At 46.3% G+C, this 23,071-nt stretch overlaps 1 protein-coding gene across 1 annotated transcript in view; it reads left to right on the top strand.

Annotated features, from left to right (window-relative positions):
* Nucleotides 1–4,067: 4,067 nt before the first annotated feature.
* Nucleotides 4,068–23,071, top strand: part of SNX3 (sorting nexin 3) — a 52,242-nt gene continuing 33,238 nt past the window's right edge. Inside the window, exon 1 of the mRNA XM_062186580.1 lies at nucleotides 4,068–4,346. Within this exon, the coding sequence (XP_062042564.1) occupies nucleotides 4,185–4,346 (162 nt within the window). The 5' untranslated portion in view covers nucleotides 4,068–4,184. The remainder of the gene's footprint in view (nucleotides 4,347–23,071) is intronic.

The raw sequence follows: 23,071 nt of genomic DNA, 5'->3' as shown, positions 1-23,071 counted from the left end.
CAAATAAAAAACCATAAAATAGAGGGCAGGCATTGTTACAAAGCAGGGTAAGCCACCTCTTGGGATATGATATTCCATATTGGAGTGCCTGGGAATGAGTCTTGCCTCTGCTTCTAATTCAGTTTCTTGCTAATGCATACGCTAGGAAGAAACCGATGACGGCTCAAAGTATTTGGGTTCTTGTTACCCAATGTGAGAGATTCCCAGCTTCAGCTTGGCCAAGCCCTGGCTGTTGTAGGCATCTGGAGAGTCAGTCAATGAATGGAAGAGCCTTCTCTCTCTTTCTGCCTTTTAAATAATAAAATAAAATAAGAATAAACTTGTGTGTCTAACCATGAAAAAAAAAAGGAAATTACTGTCAACTGACTGTTCAGTGACCTCAGAAGAATGGAACATCTCAATGACCATCTCAACTATGACAATCCTGTACATTCGTCAGAGAGCATACCTCTCAGGAGCCCACAGTGATACTGGTCCAGTGACAAGTCACTCTTCCAGAATTAGGTCATTTAGGAAAAATTTAAACTTGATTATCATTTTCGCTCTAACGTCTTAGCCCATCCTGAGAACATGCTCATATCTCCCCCCTCTGCATTCCCACAACTGCCTCCTTCTCCTTCGTTACCAGGGCCAACTGCCTGGTGTATATCCTCCCACCCTCTCCCCTACGCGCGTATACAAATATAACTCTTCATCAATACACTAATAAGGTTTTGTTTGTATCTGAATGGGGTCATAATAAATGGATTCTCAACAATGGGCATTCCATGGACATTCTCTTCCATGGACATTCCATTCTAAATGACTAAAATAGATATTTCCTAATATTCTAATAAATAAAACCAGACCTGCTTCATTTCTTGCAATGACTCTATCATTTCCCACAGTTTGAGTATACTGCGCTCTGACCCAAGCATTTTCTTGTTGCTGGACTTTCAGGCTTTCCTAGTTTTTGTCGCTACAAACATGACATAACTTCCTTACACTTATTTTCTTGCGCACCATAGACTCTTGCAGTAAAAGCTGGGTATGAAGAGCCAAACTATTACCTAAATGTTTAATTTTTTTTAACATTTATTTATTTATTTGAAAAGCAGAGTTAGAGGGAGAGAGAGAATATCTCCCATCTGCTTGTTCACTCCCCAAAGCTGCAATGGCATAGACTGGGCCAGGCTGAAGCTAGGAGCTAGAAACTCCATCCAGGACTCCCATGTGGGTAGCAGGGATTGGGCCAGGCTGAGGTCAGGAGCCAGGAACTCCATCCAGATCTCCTACTTGGATGGCAGGAACTCAAGTATTTGAGCCGTCATCTTTTACTTCCCAGGTACATTAACAGGGAGTTGGATTGGAAGCAAAGTACCTGGGATTCTAATTATATCAGAGTAGCTGGCGTTCCGATATAGGATTTGGTAAAGCAAGTCCCCCCTATAATTATTTTATCCTTTATTTTCTAGGGGAGCCAGCATTGTAGCATAGCAGGTAAAGCCTTCGCCATGACACTGGCGTCCCATATGGGCACACTCGTTGGAGACCTGGCTGCTCCGCTTCCAATCCAGCTCTCTGCAGATGCCCAAGTCCTTAGGCCCCTGAAACCCACGTGGGAGATCAGAAAGAAGCTCCTGACTCCTGGCTTCAGCCAAGCCCAGCCACAGCCATTGCAGCCATTTGGAGAGTGAACCAGCAGATGAAGATCTCTCTCTCTCTCTCTCTCTCTCCCTCTCTCTCTCTTTCTCTCTCTGTGTAACTCTTTCGAATAAATAAATTTTAAAAAATTTATTTTCTTGGGTATTCCCTAACTTACAAACTTTCGAAACATCTTGCCTGTAGCACCTACCTGTCTGAGACAGGGGAAGGGACATTTTCTGGCATTAATTCCCCATGTCCAGGAAGATTGACTCTTTTTTTTGGCTTATGTCTTTTAATAAAATTCATAGTTTTGCTCCAATAGATCTTGTGTCTTCTTTCCCAGGTGTTTTGTACTTTTGGTTGTTGTGAATAGGATGTTTTTCCCCTTTTTATTGAACTAAATACTGCCTAGGCAAAGAGAAGCTATTAATTACATTATTTTCCATTCAGCCACTAAATTCTCTTTTAAATTCTAGTAGCTTATTATTTTTGGATTTGTATCCTAGGAATACAATCTTAGTGCCTGAAAAATTAAGATTTTTCCCCCCCAAAGGTTTACATCAGGAAGGTCTTACTTAGCTGGATGCCTGTACTACCACGCTGTGCTGCCATATTCCCATAGCTGCTTCCCTTACACAGGGATTTGCTGTTGCTGCTAAGGGGGCCTCCAGAGAATGAGACAGTTGGTCCTGCACAACTGCTTACGTTGCCACTTTGGATACCCACTTTCCATAAGGGAGTGCAAGATTGTGGCCAGTGCCAGTTGCTGTGTACATGTGTCATGGATGATAGCACAATGCACTGACTGACTTAGCTCTAACAAGCTTGTCTCAGTCTGTTATATCACCAGGTTTTATTTTCTTTATAGCATCAGTCATATTAGGGCAGGTATAGTTGTATCCTCAAGATAGGCCATATAGTAGATTATAAACTTATTTATTCTTTAACCTCTAGATGAAAAAAATACTTAGGCCTTCAACAAATATTTATTGAATGTTGAGTTTTCTAGAAAATAATCTACATCATTAATATGTATTATATAGCTTTTTTATTCCCATCTTTTTAAAAGATTTATTTATTATTTGAAAGGCAGAGGCAGACAGAGAGAGAGAGAGAGAGAGAGAGAGAGAGAGAGAGGTCTTCCATCCGTTGGTTCACTCCCCAGATGACCGCAATGGCTGGAGTTGTGCCAATCCGAAGCCAGGAGCCAGGAGCTTCTTCCAGGTCTCCCACGTGGGTGCAGGGGCCCAAGCACTTGGGCCATGCTCTGCTGCTTTCCCCGGTGCATTTGCAGGGAGCTGGATCAGAGGTGAAGCATCTTGGTTTCCAACCGGTTCCCATATGGGATGCCGGTACTGCAGGCGGCTGCTCTACCTGCTACCCTGCAGCGTGGGCCTCCCCAACCTTTCTTAGTTTTACTAAGAATGGTTGCTGTTGATCTTTTGGAAATATTTTCAGGGTAAAAGACAATACAGTGAATGGAGTTACTGCTACTCAGCATATAAAAAATACACAAATCATTGTGAGACCATGACTACAAGAGAGATAACTATCCAAGCAGAGCTAGAAATTTAGCTTTTCTAACATTCAACCCATGGAGACGAACTAGGATCTCATTATCTTTCTTCCTTTTTAATACCGGCTTTTCTGAGTTGCATTTCAAGTGCTGTAGAGACACATTTACCACTTCAAACACAAACAAAAGGGACTCTGTGGGAAATGAAGAAAACCAGTGGCAGCTCTCCCAGACCCAGGCTGCTTCAGCCCCACTACTCCATGTGGTTTTAGCAGGCAGATCTGTCTCCTAAAACGGTTTGACAGCAGCGCCAGGAGCTCGCCAGGTTTACAAACATTTGCTTCCACTTCCCTCATTCACAGCCTTCGATTTACCAGAAGTCTGTCTGATGAAACTCCGGTTGAAGCTAAAATTACCATTAGAGGTACTGTTAAAAAGGCTATCTAGAAAGACATTCAGTGGTTCAAGGTGACATGGTGGACGGGGTGGCCTTTGGCAGAGGCAGGTTTTTCTTTTTCTTCCCCAGCCCTCTCATTAAACTTCGCCCCGCAGCCCCCAAAGCAAGCGGCGAAGACCCTCTCGGGCGCTCAGCCTGGGCCAGGCCTAGAGCCGCGCAGAGCCACAGGAAACGCCCGCTCCCGGGCGTCCGGCCTCTCGGCCCCAAGGCCGCCGCCCGGCGCCGACGCGCTCGCCCGGTGCATTGTGGGCACTGTAGTCCGGCCGGAACCTGTGCCCGGCCACGGGCCCCGTGACAGCGCAGCGACTCAGGTCCCCAGCCGCAGAGCCCCTCCCTGCCTGCGCTGGGCCTCCCGGCCCGGGGCGCGACTTTGCGGCGAGTCAGCTGTTTCTCTCCTGGACTCCGAGGCGGAAACCCGAAGGGGCGTGGGGAGGAGCTTCGCGCGCGGGGGTGAACGCCCGCCCTACGTGCTCGTTCCCTCGCGACCGCAGCGCGCGAGCCCCGTGTCCCCGCGGCGGGCGGCAGCGGCGGCGTCCAGCGGAGGGGGCAGAGGGAGCCCGCGGCGGCGGCGGCGGCTACAGCGAAATGGCGGAGACCGTGGCGGACACCCGGCGGCTGATCACCAAGCCGCAGAACCTGAATGACGCCTACGGGCCGCCCAGCAACTTCCTCGAGATCGACGTGAGCAACCCACAGACCGTGGGGGTCGGCCGGGGCCGCTTCACCACCTACGAAATCAGAGTCAAGGTGAGGCCGTCTTCCGTCTCCCCCAGACTCCGCCCGCCGGCCCTGGAGCCCCCCACCCCCGCCTTGGGGTCGGCTCCCAGCGCCCAGGCCTGGAGCCCCCTGCAGACGCGGCGGGCCAGCCCTGTCCCCGGGCCGGGGTCTTGAGGAGCCAGGGCCCCTCTTGGTTGGGGGGGCTTTTCTGGGGGCTGCGGCGCTGGCCCTTGAAGAAGGTGCTGGGAGAAGAGGGCGTGGGCCGAGCGCCGCTGGCCCCTCTGGCAGCTGATCTGGGAATGACATTTAAGTTGGGAACGGGTGGATCTTTCGAGAACGCAGCGTTTCGCGGGGAGGGTGGCCGCGCGAAGTTGGAGCCTGCCAAGGTTCTCGGCCGGGCTGAGCGCCCCAGGCCGCCCCACCAGCCTTCTGGACGGAGCTGGGAGGGAGCTCTCGGAGGCCAGACCGGTTCTTGGTGGGGCTGAACCGGCCGCCCAGGGCCTTTGGAAGCCCTTGACCGCAGCGCGGTGACCACAGTGGCCGCAAAGGCCGAGCGAGGTGTGGGGGGCGTCGCCTCCCTCGCTTTAAGGAAAGCCTGTTCATTTGGGGATCTTACTCTCTTTGGTTCGCGATTTACTTCACTGAGTGAAGGCGTCAGCTCAAGTAGAGACATAGAGACACACTTTGAACCTCATAGCTGGTATTTGTTGGCAGTAAGTCATTCAGATGGTTTGAAAGGTGCTGCTCTGTATTTCAGGATTAAAGACCTTTGCCCATGTGTGGAAGTCTATAAAAATTAATGTGTAGAACTAATCCAGCCGTTGAAGACAACATCAAGAAGTTACTTTATTAGAAGAAGTTACTTTGTTAAAAATTAAGCGTAACATTTCGGCCTTAGAGTAATCAAAATTTATGTAAACAGTTACCATCAACATTTAAGTGGAATAATTTCTCATTAACTTAACACATTTGTGTGTGTATGTGGTTTCCCACGTGGGAAACCCGGAGAAAGCTCCTGGCTCCTGGCTTCTGATTGGCACAGCTCTGGCTGTTGTGGCCATTTGGGGAGTGAACCAGTGGATGAAAGATTCTCTCTCTCCCTCTCTCTCCCTCTCTCTCCCTCTCTCTCCCTCTCTCTCCCTCTCTCTCCCTCTCTCCCCCTCCCTCTCTCCCTCTCCCCCTCCCCCTCCCTCGCTCCCTTTCTCCCTCTCTCTCCCTCTCCCCCTCCCCCCTCCCTCTCTCTGTCTCCCCCTCCCTCTCTCCCTCTCTCCCTCTCTCCCTCTCTCCCTCTCTCCCTCTCTCCCTCTCTCCCTCTCCCCCTCTCCCCCTCTCCCTCCCTGTGACTCTGCCTTTCAAATAAATAAAATCTTAAAAAAAAAGGCTAATCATCTAATTGTATTTGAAGATAAAGAGCTGTTACCAGTCACCTGGAGGCTTTCTTCAAGTCCAGGCTCCATTCCATGTGGGGAAGTACCCTTTCATGTAAGACTCCTGAAAAAGTGGTTTTCTTCTTCTTCTTCTTTTTTTAATACAACTTTTGGAATGATTTTGGATTGTCCTTAATATGTGGCAGCTGGTTCACTAAAAAGAACTTCCTCTTTTGCTCTCATTTGCCAGCATGTTTTCCTTTTATTCTTGTACTAAAACAGAACTGGAATTCCTGTTTCTAAACTTCCATAGCTAGAGCTTCCTGTCACACAATTGGAGTCTCCTGCCTCCACTTCCTCCTCTTAAAAACTTTGTGTTTACCTTTCTGAAAGCATTATTTTAAGTGGATTATAGTGTGATGATTTAATCCTCTTTTTTTAATGCATCTGATACAGTATTACCAGATAATGTGAGAAATTGTTTATGGTATTGTCATTTGCATATTAGGAAGAATAATCCTTTTTAAGAGTGATTTATGAGTTAGGGAATTAAAAAACTCCTACTTCGGTTTGTATTTTTATGTAAACCAATTCACTGCCTGCTAATGACTGTTACAGTCTTGAAATGCAGTTGCCCTGTAAGAAAATATAATTGAGTTTTTAACATTTTTGAAATGCCATTGGAGTTTCCTTTAATGTGCAATGTGTTAGCTTAAAATTCAGGATACCAAAGGAGAGTTAGACATTAGGCCTTATTTCAGCAGTGTGTGATTTTTGAGAATAATTACAATCTTATATTAAGGTGGAATGACCATGAGATGAGTAGGTTAATCATTTGGTAATTTTATTTATTACTGCTTGCCTAAACTGTTGCTGCTCTCCTTAGCCCCTACGTCCTGCCTTTTGCTGTTGAATTTGCCATGTAGAAAACCATTTTCTGTTCTAGAGTTTGGGCCCTTAAACAATTTTGTAGTTACTCTGTAATTCTGGTCTTGAGAAAAATGTTCAATTTTATAGGATCTGATTGAAATTACTCTAATTCACAGGGTAATTTTATCTGGATGGTGGCACTTTGTAGTGCAAGTTTCCCAATCTCCATTTATCTTTTGGTTTGAGGATGGTGTTTAAAACTATTAGGATCGCTTGATTGGTATCTCTGGGCTTTTGAAAATAATTGGCACAGTGTTCTTTTTTTTTTTTTTTTTTTTTAAATTGTTCTAATGGATAGGTACAGCACAGAGCACCATAAATGATTAAAGGTTTGGCAAAGCTCAGGGGCTAGAATTATTTTGGCATATTAAAGGGAAGGCTGAAAGGGAAATGCAGTCACTCTTTATGAAGTTTCTGTTGTAACTTTAATTTTCTAATATTTTTAATTAAGATCTGCTATTTTACCTGGAGACAGTGTTTTGAACCGGATTGAGTTAAAGAGCTTTCTGGAGCTCTGAGCTAGTTCTAAGTTCAAAGAATAGATACATACTAGCAGCATACTGTACAAACTCAAAGCTGTACTTCCCCTCTGTGAAATAGGTTTGCTGGTAGTTGTACTTAATACGTAGGACTGAAATAATGCAGTCAACCCCTTGAGCACTGCCACACATGAAAAGGTTAAAGCCAACACTCTGGAGTGCTGGCGGAGCAGGTTAAGCCTCTGCCTGCAATGCTGACATCCCCTGTGGGTGCTGGTTGAGTCTGGGCTGCTCCACTTCTGATCCAGCTGTCTGCCAATGCACCTGGGCAAAGCAGCAGCAGATGGCCCAAGTGCTTGGGCACCTGGCCCCATGTGGGAGACCCACAAGAAGCTCCTGTCTCTTGACTTCGGCCTGGCCCAGCCCTGGCTGTTCCAGGCGTTTGTGGAGTAAACCAGCAAATGGAAGATCTCTTTGTCTCTCCTCCTCTCTAACTCTGCCTTTAAAATAAATAAAAAATATCTTCAGCACCCAGGTATATTTTCTGTGTTAATATGCAGTTGAACTACTAAAATCACGAGATTTCCTTTCAGGAAATCTACTTGGCCTGGAAATACACTTTTGCTGAAGCAAATGTGATATAAAAAGAAGCCGCCACCTCTTTTAGTACTTAACCAAATAGACTTTTGAAGTTTAGATTTTTTAAAACATCCCCTTGGGGCCAGTGTTGTGGCACAGCAGCTTAAACTGTGACTTGAGATAACTTGCATCCGATCTCGGAGTGCTGGTTCATGTCCTTGTTCTCTGCTTCCAGTCCAGCTTCCTGCTAACGTACCTGGGAAGACAGCTAATTGTGGCACAAGTGTTTGGGTCCTTGCCACCCACATGGGAGATCCAGGTGGAGCTCCAGGATCCTGGCTTTGGCCTGGCCTAGCCCTGATTGTTATAAGCATTTGGGGAATGAACCAATTGATGGAGCATCTTTCTCTGTCTCTCAAATAAAATGAAAATAAATAAAAAATAACTCTGTTCTGTTATTTTGAGCCATTAGGGACTCTGTTCTTTATTCATTTTAACTTACCAGGAAACAAGGCACAAATGGTTTTCTCTCACCCAGGGTAAGTTATCTAATTAGTCTTGGAGCCAGTGCTCAAGTATTCTGTTCTTGGTTTGGAATTGGTCAGCAGCTGCAGTTCATTTAATTAAAGCAGTGCATTAAGAACTGTGTTATATATAGCCTAGTCTTGGGGCCCCCTCCAATGTCTGAACCCTTTGAAGGAAATATCAGTGTTGACACCCTTGAGACCTGGAAGCTGACTTCATTTCAGTAATTCACCATAGGTAAGATGCACCCAGGAAAAATGAGCTGAAAAGAGCAAGCTTACCATTAAATTCTGTGCTCAGGTGAGGTGACCTCAAAAGGAAGGCATGCTAGTGATCATCTAGTGATGCCTATAGAAGGCAAGTTATTTTTCTGTATTAAAGTTGAGTCGTGAAGGGATCTATCATTTGAATACCTACTCTGTGCAAGGCATTGTGTTACATATATGTATATATTATGTGTGTGCATACATATAGAAATAGATAATTCCATCTTTGAGGGGACCAAAATCAGGATGTCCTGATTTTGCAGGTGTAGAAGCTTTTTTTTTTTTTTTTTAAAGATTTATTTCTATTTATTTGGAAGAGTTACAGAGAAAGGGAGAGACAGAGAGATCTTCCATCTGCTGGGTCACTCCCTAAATGGCTGCAACAGCCAGGGCTGGGCCAGGCTGAAGCCAGGAGCTTCATCCAGGTGTCCTGTACAGATGCAGGGACCCAAGCACTTTGGCCACCTGCTGCTGCCTTTCCCAGGCACTTTATTAGGGAGCCGGATCAGAAGTGGAGCAGCCGGGACTCAGCCGGCACCCACATGGGGCCCGTGCTGAGGGTGGTGGCTTAACCCGCTATGCCACAACACTGGCCTCTGAAGTCAGTACTGATTCTCATCTCTTGTGCCTTCCTTGTTATTGTATGCTCCAGTCTGCCATCTAAGCTGAGTTCTGTTATATGCGGACCTCTGCACACACTTCCCCTTCTGTTGAAAGCGGCCTGCCTTTAGCAGGTGCTACTGTGCTTATCCTGCAGTACCCAGACCTGATGGCCCCATTTCAGAGGCTTTGCTGATACCTCTACTGCAGACTGGATTGACTTTCTGTGTGCACTAACAGCTGTGTTGGGATTAAGTTTGCTTGTCTGTAGCTTTCTGTAATTCCTGTATTTTTCCTCTGTAAACTCCTAGAGGACAGGGACTGTTAACAATCACCTGAACACAACACCTGATATTTTGTAGCACACAAAGGGCACTAAGAAAGATGAAGTTTAGAAAAGTTCCAGGGTCACAGCCATTAAACAGCAAAGCTGTGATATAAATGTGGATTTTTCTGAGCTTAAGAACCATAATTTTGGGGCCGGCACAGAGGTGTAGGCTGAATCCTCCACCTGCAGCGCTGGCATCCCATGTGGATGCCAGTTCGTGTCCCGGCTGCTTCTCCTCCAATCCAGCTCTCTGCTTATGGCATGGGAAAGCGGTGGAAGATGGTCCAAGTGTTTGCACCCACTTTGGAGACCTGGAAGAAGTTCCTAGCTCCTGGCTTTGGATCGGCCCAGCTCCGGCCATTACGGCCATTTGGGGAGTGAACTAGCAAATGGAAGACCTGTCTCTCCCTCTCTCTGTAACTCAACCTCTCAATTAAATAAATCTTAAAAAAAAAAAAAAATACCATAATGTTGGGGCTGGCGCTGTGGTGTAGAAGGTTAAGCCTCTGCAGTGCCAGCATCCTTCATGGACAGTGGTTCAAGTCCTGGCTGCTTCACTTCTATCCAGCTCCCTGTTAATGTGCCTGGGAAAGCAGCAGAAGATGGCCCAAGACCTTGGGCCCCTCCACCCATGTGAGAGACCCAGAAGAAGTTCCTGACTCCTGGCTTCGGCCTGGTAAGGCCCCAGTTGTGGCCGTTTGGGAAGTGAACCAGCAGATGGTAGAGATATTTCTCTTTTTCTCTCTCTTGTCCTCCTCTTTCTGTATCCCTTCCTTTCAAATAAATAAATTAATAAATCTTTAATAATAATTTTAAAAACCCATAATTTTTCTTTCACCCTCACTGAACAGATTGCCTGGGCAGCTTTTGAAACCATTGGATATTTTTGAATTGGGATGAGGTCAGATATGGCAATGGAAACTTAAAAAAGAGCACCCCAGTAAGGGTATTGACTGATTCACAGCAAGAATTTCTTCTGATGTGCGCCGTGTTTTCTGTCTCACTGAGAAATGACATGGAATAGAGAAATAATGAGAACATAGAGAGCCACAGTGATTGGAAGCCTTCATGGAGTTTAAAAAAGCAGATTCTAAAATTGTAGTAAGTACATAAAACAAAACCAGAAAATAGCAGATCCTGACAGCAGAGAGAAAACCCAGTGGCATTTTTCAGAACTGTTTTGGAAGGGCAGAGGATTTAAGTATGTGCTGCAAGCATGCTGACTTCTATAGCTTAGGTTTGGGAAAGGGTGGCCAGTGACTGTATGCAGCCAAACCAGATCATTTGCCCCTGTCTTGGAACAAGCGTGTCTTATATACCCATATAAAGATCATGTAAGTAAGCCAAAAGTCAGGAAAACACAAAATATTCATTTAAGAAAGGAATCTATATTTTATAAATATTGCTATTCTTTACAGTTTTAGAGCAAAGTCTAAACATGTTTAACTTAGCTACCCTGGTGATTGCCTGTGATAGAGGTTTTCCTTTACTGCTCACATTCATAATCATGGTTGCCACCCCACCCTCAACAATACTGGACTGTTACTGTTAGTTTCTCTGATGTTTGTGCTATATTGTGCTATTGCCATGCAAGAGTCAGCAACTTTCTGAACATCAGGTAAAGATAGTGTCCAAGAAAATCTTGGAGTAGCTGTTTATCGATTTGATTTTTTTTTTTTTTGACAGGCAGAGTGGACAGAGAGAGAGAGACAGAGAGAAAGGTCTTCCTTTTGCCGTTGGTTCACCCTCCAATGGCCGCTGTGGCCGGCGTACTGCAGCCAGTGCATCGTGCTGATCCAAAGCCAGGAGCCAGGTGCTTCTCCTGGTCTCCCATGCGGGTGCAGGGCCCAAGCACTTGGGCCATCCTCCACTGCACTCCCGGGCCACAGCAGAGAGCTGGACTGGAAGAGGGGAACCGGGACAGAATCCGGTGCTCTGACTGGGACTAGAACGCGGTGTGCCGGCGCCGCAAGGTGGAGGATTAGCCTAGTGAGCCGCGGCGCTGGCCTCAATTTGATTTCTTAGCTAGAAGGTTTAAAGTGTTCAACTAAAGTTCTCATTCTTTCTTAAAAATGTATGTATTTAACTTAGAACCTAGGAATTTGGACGTGTTAGTAGAATGTGACATTTGCTCTAGCTTGCCAATAAGATTGTATCAGAATACTGTTGGGGCGCTACTCACAGATACCTCAAAGTAAAGAAGAGAGGGTTGTTTTTGTTCTGTTTTTTATACATGAAAAAGTCTTGGTGCAGTACATGGCTGGTATCATGGCTGACTGGGAGCTCCTAACTTTCCCCCAGGAACCAGGAGCTTCATCTGGGTTTCCCACCTGCGTGGCAGGAGCCCAATCACTTGGGCCATTTTCCGCTTCTTTTCCCAGACCATTAGCAGGGAGCTGGATCAGAAGTGGAGCAGCCAGGATATGAACCAGCACCCACATGGGATACTAGTGTCTCAGGTAGCAGCAGTGGGTAAAGCTGGTTCCTGGCTTCGGCCTGGCCCAGCACTAGCCATTGAAGCCATCTGGGAAGTGACCCAGTGGATGGAAGATCTCTTTTCCCTCCCCCCCCCCCACTCCCACCATGTAACTCTTTCAAAATAAGTATATTTTTAAATAAAATTGTAGGGGCCGGCGCTGTGGCATAGCAGGTAAAACTTCCGCCTGCAGTGCCAGCATCCCATACGGGCCCCCGTTCGAGTCTTGGCTGGTCCATTTCCGATCCAGCTCTCTGCTCTGGCCTGGGAAAGCAATAAAACATGGCCCAAGTCCTTGGGCCTTTACACCTTTGTGGGAGACCTGGAAAAATCTCCTGGCTTCAGATAGGCACAGCTCCGGCCATTATGGCCAATTGGAGAGTGAACCAGCAGGGCCGGCGCCTCGGCTCACTAGGCTAATCCTCCGCCTGCAGCGCTGGCACCCCAGGTTCTAGTCCCGGTTGGGGTACCAGTCCTGTCCCGGTTGCTCCTCTTCCAGTCCAGCTCTCTGCTGGCCCAGGTCCTTGGGCCCTGCACCCGCATGGGAGACCAGGAGGAAGCACCTGGCTCCTGGCTTCGGATCAGCGCAACCCGCCGGCTGTAGTGGCCATTTGGGGTGTGAACCAACGGAAAAAGGAAGACCTTTCTCTGTCTCTCTCTCTCACTGTATCTCTGCCCGTCAAAATAAATAAATAAATAAATGAATAAATAGAGTGAACCAGCGGATGGAAGACCTCTCTCTCTCTGCCTCTCCTTCTCTATGTAACTCTGACTTTCAAATAAAATAATTCTTTGAAAAAAAAATACATTTATCAGCTATGAATAGGACCTCCTCCCTCCCTCCATTTTATTTGAAAGGCAGAGGGAGAGAGAGATCTCCCATCTATGGGTTCACTCCCCAAGTGCCCACAACAGCCAGGGCTGAGAACTCAATCCTGGTCTCCCACGTGGGTGTTGGGGGCCCAAATCAGTCATCATCTTTTGGCTCCCAAGGGTGCTCATCAGCAGCAAGCTGGATCAGAAATGGAGGAGCTGGGACTTAGCCAGGCATGCCGATACAGGGTCCTGTGCCAAACTACCCACCCATGACGCTCTTGATGCATACACCTGTTGATGAGTGAATGAAATATTAGTCACCGCTTTTTGTTCTAATAGAGATCTAAGTCTTTTGTAGACTTTGTATTATTACTCTACTGTTTGTTTACAAAACTTGTTTTCTCACACCTCTTATAAACTCTGAATAACCATGTAAAGTAGCAAAAGTTGGTGCTGATAAAACTAACAGGTAGCTAGATTCATGGTGGTTAGAGTCAATCATCAAACCAGTGATAAAACTGAAGAATGGTGTCTAACAGAATTTTTTTCCTTAAGGAGTTATCTATTTATTTGAAAGGCAGAGTTATAGAGAAAGAGAATGAGAGAGGGTGAGAGAGAGATCTTCCATTGGCTGATTCACTCCCCAAATTGCTGCAATGGCCAGGAATGGGCCAGGCTGATGCCAGGAGCTTCATTTGGGTCTCCCACATGAGTGCAGGGGCCCAGGCACTTGAGCCATCCTCTGTTGGTTTCCCAGGTGCATTGGCAAGGAGCTGGATCCGAAGTGGAGCAGTTGGATTCCAACTGGTGCCCATATGGGATGCTGGTGCTGCAAACAGCAGCTTAACCCACTGTGCCACAGCACTAGCCCCAATATCAGTGATTTTTTTATTACTTAAGTTGGTTTTAGTTGAACTAGTGACATAGAAAATTTACTTTATTTGAGAGAGAAAGAGCTCCCATATGCTGGTTCACCCCTCAAGCCAGGAAGTACTGGTCAGGACGAAGCCAGGAGCCCAGAACTCAGTCTGGATCTGCCAGTTGGGTTCAGGAGCCCGTGCACTTGGGTATTGTTCCACTGCTTTTTGCAGGTCTTTAGCAGGGAGCTGGATCAGAAGTGGAACAGGTGGGATGAGAACTGGCACCCAAATGGGATGTCTCAGGAGTCAGCTTTACCTGCTCTGCCACAACACTAGTCCCTGTTTTATTTATTTCCAAAGCAGAATGACGGAGAGACACAGAGAGAGATCTTCCATCCATTGATTTATACCACAAATGGCTGCAACAGCCAGAGCTGAGCTGGGCTGAAGCCAGGAACTTGGAACTCCATCCAGTCTCCCACATTGATGGCAGGGCCCAGTCACTTGGGCCATCTTCCACTGCTTTCCCATATGCTTGAGCAGGGAGGTGGGTGGGAAGTGGAGCACTGGGACTTGAACCGAACTCACATGGGATGCTGGCATTGCCTGTTGATTAAAATTTAACTTAGGAAAGATTTCTTATTTTTATTTATTTTTTTTAAGTTTTTTAAATTTTTTATTTATTTGAAAGAGAGTTAGAGATAGAGAGGTCTTCATCTGCTGGTTCATTCCTCAGGTGGCCACAACGGCTGGAGCTGCGCTGATCCGAAACCAGGAGCCGGGTGCTTCTTCCGGGTCTCCCACGCGGGTGCAGGGGCCCAAGGACTTGGGCCATCCTCTACTGCTTTCCCAGGCCATAGCAGAGAGCTGGATCGGAAGAGGAGCAGCCGGGACTAGAACCAGCGCCCATATGGGATGCCAGTGCTTTAGACCAGGGCTTTAACCCACTGTGCCGCAGCACCGGCCCCTCATATTTTTATTAATCCTTTGAACCATCATAATTCCAAAAGAGGTGTTAGAAGCAATATATTGTCTTCCTTTTTTTTTTTTTTTTTTTTAAGATTTATTTATTTATTTGAAAGGCAGAGGCAGAGAGAGAGAGAGAAAGTTCTGCCATCTGCTGGTTCACTCCCCGGATGGCCACAACAGCCACAGCTGCACTGATCCTAAGCCAGGAGCCCAGAACTCAGTCTGGGTCTGCCACCTGGGTGCAGGGGTCCAAGGCTTTGGGCCGTCTTCTACTGCTTTCCCAGGTCATAGCAGAGAGCTGGATTGGAAGTGGAGGAGCTGGGATTTGAACTGGTGCACATAGTGGATGCCAGGTGTTGGCTTTACCTGCTGTGCCACAGCGCTGACCCCTATTGTCTTCCTTTTACTACACACAGTAGGAGAAAAATCCTTTGAAATTTTTTAAAAAATATTTTTTTGTTTTTTTGTAAGGCAGAGTGACACAGAGAGAGAGAGCGCGAGCAAATTTTTCCATCTGCTGGTTCATTCCCCAAATGGCTACAACAGCAGGGGCTGGTCTGGGCTAAAGACAGGGCCCAGGGACCCAGGTACTTTGGCCATCTTCTGCTGTTTACCCAGGTGCACTGGGGCAAGAGAGGGAGCTGGATCTGAAGCAGAACAACTGGGACTCCAGCCTGCACTCCCATACTGGATGCTGGCATTGAAAGCAGCTTAACCAACCTACTGTGCCACAATCCCAGTCCTGGGATTTTTTTTTTTCCTTAAGCTTTACTGGGGCCTGCTCTGTGACATAACAGGTAAAGCTACTGCCTGCAGTGCTGGCATCCCATATGGGCACCAGTTTGAGTCCCAGCTGCTCCACTTTCGATCCAGCTCTCCTCTACGGCCTGGGAACTGGGCTGGAAGAACAGCAGCCAGTACTCAAACCCGTGCACATATGGGATACTGGCGCCACAGGTAGAGGCATAACTTACTACTACATAATGCCACCCCCACCCCCCCACCCCCCGTCACACCCCAGAGAGGTACACACAGATCTTCCATTGCTGGTTTACTCCCCAGATGGCTGCAATGGCCAGAGCTGCACCAGGACAAACCCAGAAGCCAGGAGCTTTATCCTGATCTCCCATGTGGGTGTAGGGGCCCAAGGACCTGCGCCATCTTCCACGGTTTTTCCCAGGTCATTAGCAGGGACCTGGATAAGAAATGGCATATCCAGGATGTGAACTGGCACCCATATGGGATGACAGCATCACACGCTGTGGCTCTACCTGCTTGGCCACAGTGCAGCCCTAGTTGATTATTTTCTGAAATATCTTCCTTTGCACTTAAAAATAGTTACTTATTTTGGTTATTTGAAAGGCAGAGGAAGAAAAAGCGATTGAGTCTGTTTGGTAGATTAGTCCAAAATGCCTGCATAATAAATAAATCTTCAAAAAAAATTGAAAATACTGTGGAGGTGGGTGTATAAATAGTATAGTGGTTAAGATACTAGTTCAGGATCCAGCATTGTGGTGCAGCATGTTAAGCCGCTGTTTGTGACTCCAGTGTCCCATATAGGAGTGCCAGTTTGAGTTCTAGCTGCTCTACTTTGCATCCAGCTTCCTGCTAATGCACCTGATAAAGCAGCAGAAGATGGCCAAGTACTTGGGCTCTGCCACCCAAGTGGAGGACTTGAATGGAGTTCCTGGTTTCTGTCTTCTGCCTGGCCCAGATCTGGTTGTTGTAGCCATTTGGGGAGTAAACCAACAGATAGAAGATCGGTCTCTCTCTCTTTCTCATTTTCTGTCACTCTGCCTTTCAAGTAAGTAAATAACATAAATCTTTTTAAAAAATAAGATGCGGCCAGCGCTGTGGCTTAACAGGCTAATCCTCCACCTTGCGGCGCCAGCACACCGGGTTCTAGTCCCGGTTGGGGCACCGGATTCTATCCCGGTTGCCCTTCTTCCAGGCCAGCTCTCTGCTATGGCTGGGGAAGGCAGTGGAGGATGGTCCAAGTGCTTGGGTCCTGCACCCCATGGGAGACCAGGAGAAGCACCTGGCTCCTGGCTTCGGATCAGCGAGATGCGCCGGCCGCAGCGGCCATTGGAGAGTGAACCAACGGCAAAAAGGAAGACCTTTCTCTCTGTCTCTCTCACTATCCACTCTGCCTGTCAAACAAAAAGGAAACACTGAAGTGTACAGAAAATGTTAACTATAGATATATATATATAAAAAAATAAGATGCAAATTGAGGTGCCTGAGCGTCACATCAGAGTACCAGTCCAGCTCCTGACTCTAGCTTCGTACTAATTTAGACCCTAGGAATTAGCAGTGACCGCTCAAGTAATTGGGTTCCTGCCACCCACATGGGAGACCTGTGTGTGATCCTGGCTCCTGGCTTCAGCTCCTGTCCATTGCAGACAGTTGGGCAGTAATCCAGCAGATGAGAGAGTTTGTTCTGTCTCTCTTTCTCCTTTACCCCTTTTTCAGAAAAAACGATTATTTACAGCTATCGGGTATGTTTTAAGAAAGAAAAAAATTTTATGAAGTATATCAAAGTCAAATATATAAAGATCCCAGTGATTCTACATAGAGAAGGTTAAGGAATGTCAAAAAGCTGAGGAAACAATAGGGCCTGTGTTGAGGTGTAGCAGGTAAAGCCACTGCCTGTGACACCGGCAGCCCAAATGGGTGCCAGTTCTCATCCCAACTGCTCCACTTCTGATCCAGCTTCCTGCTAATGGCTTGGAAAAAGCAGTGTAAAATGGCCCAAGTGTTTAGGCCCTTGCCACGCACTTGGGAGACCTGGAAGAAGCTCCTGGCTTCTGGCTTTGGCCTGGCCCAGCCCTGGCCGTTGAAGCCATCTGGGGAGTGAACAAGCAGATGGAAGATATCTCTTTCACTCTCTCTGTCTCTCTGTCTCTTGTTCTGTGTGTCTCCCTCTGTCTTAACTGTCAAAAACAAGCAAAAAAAGCTATAGGACCATTGTAGAAATATATTTATAATTATATAGAATCAGATAAAACATTCATAAAATTGAGAAAAGCTTTAAAGGCTGAAATAGGCCATCAGTTTTGGATTTAGTTATTTGATTCTTTAAAAGGAGCATGTTCATTGATCTGCTTTCCTTTTTTTTTTTTTTTTTTTTTTTTTTTGACAGGCAGAGTTAGACAGTGAGACAGAGAGACATGTCTTCCTTCTGTTGGTTCACTCCCCAAATGGCCACTGTGGCCGTTGCGCTGCGCCGGGTGCTTCCTCCTGGTCTCCCAAGCGGGTGCAGGGCCCAAGGACTTGGACCATCCTCCACTGCCTTCCTGGGCCACAGCAGAGCTGGACTGGAAGAGGAGCAACCGGGACAGAATCCGGCACCCCAATCGGATCTAGAACCCAGGGTGCTGGTGCCGCAGGCGGAGGATTAGCCTAGTGAGCCGCGGCTCTGGCCCAATCTGCTTTCCTTTAAAACTGCCCTAAATACTATAGCCGTTAGCCACACATGACTATTTGAATTGAAATGTTGGGCGCCAGCCTCCAGACATTGTCCAGTTTCCTCGACTTGAAGTTGACTTGTTAGACTTGTCCTTAGTGATTGTAAGTAACACTGGCTTCTCTGGAATATATGAGATTGCTCATAGGGGAAGGGGCAGTGTATGGTGCAGGACCTTTTCTCCTGAGCTGTTATGATCAGTTTGCCACGTCTCACTGTGACTGTCGTTACTGATCACTCAGTCTGGTCGCTGTTACCTTTGTGCCATTCTGTGTATAGACTGACTATACACACCCCATTCTGTGTAGATCAAGACAAAGGAGAAAAGATTTCTTAACCAGAAGTTAAAGACTTATTTTCTTGACCATAATATTTTATTATGTTAGGATATTAAACATCATTTTACATAGTCTGCTGAGACTGTAGCTTAGTTAAAAGTGAACCAGGATGAGTAAATGGCACCTCTCGGAGTGCACAGTATCTTAACTCCTTTCTTTTCAGTCCCAGTAAGATGGTGAAGATTTGAAAGTGCCTGGTCCTAGATGGATTTCAGTTAGATCTGCTCTGTTGAGGACTCCAGTCTGTCCCTGGATACTTCAGCTCAGGGCCCCGAAGGAATTTCCTGTTCTGTGTCTGTGCTGCCAGTGGGAGAGGAAGTGCTCCCCCAGTCCCCTTCCTGTCCCACCTAATCAAAGTTTCTTTGCAGTTTACACACAACGCCCTCAAAGTCTGCTAGATCAAAACATTGAAGTCTTACGACTTAAGTTCTCATGTAGGCAAACCTAAGGTTAGTCAGCATGGGTATTAAGTTTAGATTTTAAAGCACTTCTATGAGTCATTTTTGTCATAAGTTGTGCACACTGACACTTATATGTTCTTTTCTTAAACACCTGAGATTGGTAAGGAATCAGGGTGGGCCATCTTGAGTAAGCTGCAAAACAAAAATAACTTCAGTTGTTGCTTTGTTAAAATGCTCTAGAGAACTTCCATTTTTATACTTCCTAATTTCAGTTCTTGTTGCCGAGTCACTTTCTGTAAAGGTTGTTTGAATTGCTTCAACACTTTTTCTTTGGCAAGTTTTTTTCTTTTGATTATTTATTTCAGTGGCAAGGAGACAGAGATCTCCCATCTGCTGGTTCACTCTCCAGATGCCTGCAGCAGCTGGGACTGGACCAGGATGAAGCCAGGAGCTGGGAACTCAGTCCAGGTCTCTCATGTGGGTGTCAGGGACCACCTACTTGAGCCATCACTCTTGTCTCCCTGGGTCCACTTGAGCAAAAAGCTGGAGTTTGGAGCCAGAGCTAGGAATTGAATCCAGGCACTTGGATATGGGACTCATGCATATTTATAGCAGGCCAAAGGTGCCCCTCCCTTACTTGTCTGCTTACATTATTTTAAACATGGATGTTCTGGAGATGGATGGTGGTGGCGGATGCATAATATTATGAACGTACTTGATACCATAAAGCTCTGTACATTTAAAAATCACTAAAATGGTACATTATATGTTATGTATATTTCACTGCAGTGATAAAAAACAGGTAACAAATAATGGGGAAGACAATTGCTTAAGTTAGATAATCTTGCCCTTCAAGTTACCAAAGCAAGGGAGAACAGTTCTTTATGGCCTTTTATCAAGAATCTTAGTACTTTTTTTTTTTTTTTAAAGATTTATTCATTCATTTGAAAGGCAGAGTTACAGAGAGGCAGACGCAGAGAGAGAGGTCTTCTATCCGCTGGTTCACTCCCCAGATGGCCACAATGCCCAAACCTGTGTGGACCCCAAGCCAGGAGCCAAGAGCTTCTTCCAGGTCTTCCACGCAGGTGCAGGGGCCCTGCTTTTTCAGCAATAGCAGAGAGCTGGATTGGAAATGGAGCAGCCAGGACTTGAACCAGCACCCATATGGGATTCTGGCACTGCAAGTGGCGACTTAACCCGCTACACCACAGCGCCGGCCCCAATACTTATTGTTTATCAAGTCTTCAAGTCTGTTTTATCAGATTAAAACTTTTTTTTTAATGACACATGATGATGGTACTTGTTATGGGGTACAGTGTGGCTTTTCAATACTGGTATCTAATGATGGGATTAGGGTGGTTGGCGTATCTGTTACCTCAGATATTTACCACTTCTTTGTTTTGGGAACCAAATCTTCTCTACTAGCTCTTTAGAAATATCCAGTTGTCAACCAGCTATCCTGCACTGTGGATCATTAGAAGTTCCTCCTAAACAACTGCACCACTGTCCCACTAACCATCCCTTTCCCCTCTGCCCACCTCCCTCTCCCCTTTGCCCTTCCTGGTAACCACTATGAGATCAACATTTTAGCTTTCACATAAAAGTGAGAACATGTGGTATTTATCTGACTTATTTCAATTTTTAAAATTAATTATTTATTTATTTGAAAGGCAGAATTAGAAGTATCTTCCATCTGCTGGTTCAGTCCCCAAAATGGCTACCAAGGCTGGGCTGGGCTGGGCGGGAGGCAGGAGCCAGGAACTTCATCCCCCACATGGGTGCAGGGAGAGACCCAAGCACATGGACCATCTTCCACTGCTTTTTCCAGGCCATTAGCAGGGAGCTGGGTCAGAAGTGGAATGGCTGGGACTTGATGCAGGTCCGATGGTTTAACCCACTAAGCCGCAATGCTGGTGCTGGCCTCCCTCACTTATTTCATGTAACATAATGTCCTCAGTCTGATGCTAATATTGCTACTCCAAGTTACTTATTTTTAATTGACAAACAAAAAATGTACATATTTATGAGGTACTAACTGATGTTTTAATACATACGTGTTTTGTGTACTGTTCAAATCAAGGTAAGCATATCTGTCCTGAGACATGATGGTGAAAACATTCATCCCATGTGGGATACCTTTCTTCCAGCTTTTTTGAGCTGTGTATTATTGTTATTTGTGGTCACCCTGCTATGCATAGAACACTGCCATTCTAGCATTTTTGTTTCCTAAATGTTTACTTATTGTTTCCATCTACTTGGAAGGCAGAGCAACAGAGAGAGGGAGAGGCAAAGATTAGAGGGATCTTCCATCTGCCAGTTCAATCCTCAAATGCCTACGACAGCCAGGGCTGGGTCAGGCTAAAGCTAGGGGCCTGGAACTGCATCTGGGTCTCTTTGTGGGTTTCCGGAATCCAAGTAGTTGAGTCATGATCTGCTCCCTTCCAAGCATATTAGCATGAAGTTGGATTGGAAGCAGAGTAGCCAGTATGCAAACCAAGCACTCCGGTATGGGATGTAGGTGTTGGCAAGCTGCATTTAAACTAACTACAATGCCCATACCATCCAGCATTCTTATGGTCATATTCAGCATATATAATTTCCCATCTGCGCTGGCGCCGTGGCTCAACAGGCTAATCCTCCGCCTGCGGCACCAGCACACCAGGTTCTAGTCCCTGTTGGGGCGCCGGATTCTATCCCAGTTGCCCCTCTTCCAGGCCAGCTCTCTGCTGTGGCCCGGGAGTGCAGTGGAGGATGGCCCAAGTGCTTGGGTCCTGCACCCCATGGGAGACCAGGAGAAGCACCTGGCTCCTGCCTTCGGATCAGTGTGGTGCGCCAGCCACAGTGCACCGGCCGCGGCAGCCATTGGAGGGTGAACCAACGGCAAAAGGAAGACCTTTCTCTCTGTCTCTCTCTCTCTCTCACTGTCTATTCTGCCTGTCAAAAAAAAAAATTCCCATCTACTCACCTTTTTCTTTTTTGATTGATTGATTGATTGATTGATTTGAAAGGCAGAAGGAAAGACAGATCTTCCATCTGCCGAGTCCCTTCCCAAGTGGCCACAGGAGCCAGGAACTCCATCTGGGTCTCCCACATGAGTACCACTGGGCCATCTTCTGCCTTCCCAGGCACAGTTACAGGAAGCTGGATCAGAAACGGAGTAGCCAAGACTTGAACAGGGATTCTTACATGGAATGGTAGTATCATAAGTGGCAGTTTAACCTGTTGTGCCACAATGTGGGACATATTTTTTTTTTTTTTATTAAAACCTCACTTCCTAGGGGTCACTCCTGAGTTGATTTAGCTTAGTGATCAGCCAGTCACAGCATATGCTTGAATACTCTGAGCCAGCAAGGTCTGCGTATAGGCCAGGAAATGCATTCATTGTTCAGACAGATTACAAATTTTCCCCAGCTTTTACTTTGTACTGAGTCTTCTCATGTCTATGGCCCTTTTTTTTTTTTTTAGCTATGAAAGGCCTCATATTCAGCCATGGATATGTAGATAACCAAGGCTCTCTTCAGTCTTTCCTAGGCTTGTGTACAGCTTTGTGCAAAGCACACAATTCTTCATACCACCAGGTCACCATGGTTGTGTGATTGTATGGATTTCCCTGCTGTACTTTAAAGTCTGCTGGTCTGTTTCTTTCCCCAATGTAGCAACCTTACATTGCTACTAGAAGGTGACCAGCTTTAGACTCTGAGAGAGGAGAGGATTGAAGGGTGAAGAGATATGGCTACCTTTTTTTTTTTTTTTTTTTTTTTGCTTCTTTTAAAATGTTCCATTTTTGCTGTCATCCTCGTAAGTCTTCTGTTTTTTGGGGTCGGCATTGTCATCCTCATCATCTTCACCTGCCTCTTTGCCTATAGCTGCCTTGGCCTCCTCATTTTCATCTTCATTCTTTTCCTCACCATCATCCTCTTCCTCCTCCTCCTCTGCTTCCTCCCCTTCTTCATCTACCTCCAGTGTCTACTTCCTGCTCCTCATTTTCCTCATTAGCATTCCCATTAACGCATCTCTTCACTCTCTACAACATCCTCCTCTCATTAAAGTCCTGGGTGGTGATCTTGGATCTTGGATCCAATGAAGCAGATTTAAGAGAAAGTTCAGGGTCACAAGGCTGCTGGACTCTGCTGCGATGGTGGCTATGGCCAGTAGGGAGGCAGACCCAGAACAGTGCAAAGGTGGCTTTTCAGAAAAGCCAGTGGAGGAGATGCTTATTAAATGTTATCTTAGTGTAGTATTGAAGCTTTATTTATTTATTTAATGTCTGCTTTGAATCAGGCACTGTAAGAATAGAATGCCTTCAGAGCATTGATTTTGGAGTCACATGGGCAAGAATTCTCTCTGCCTGTTAG

This window comes from Lepus europaeus, chromosome 3 (assembly GCF_033115175.1).
Source record: "Lepus europaeus isolate LE1 chromosome 3, mLepTim1.pri, whole genome shotgun sequence".
NCBI lineage: Eukaryota > Metazoa > Chordata > Mammalia > Lagomorpha > Leporidae > Lepus > Lepus europaeus.
Note: the sequence above shows the minus strand (reverse complement) of the source record. Positions and strands in the feature narration are given on the sequence as shown.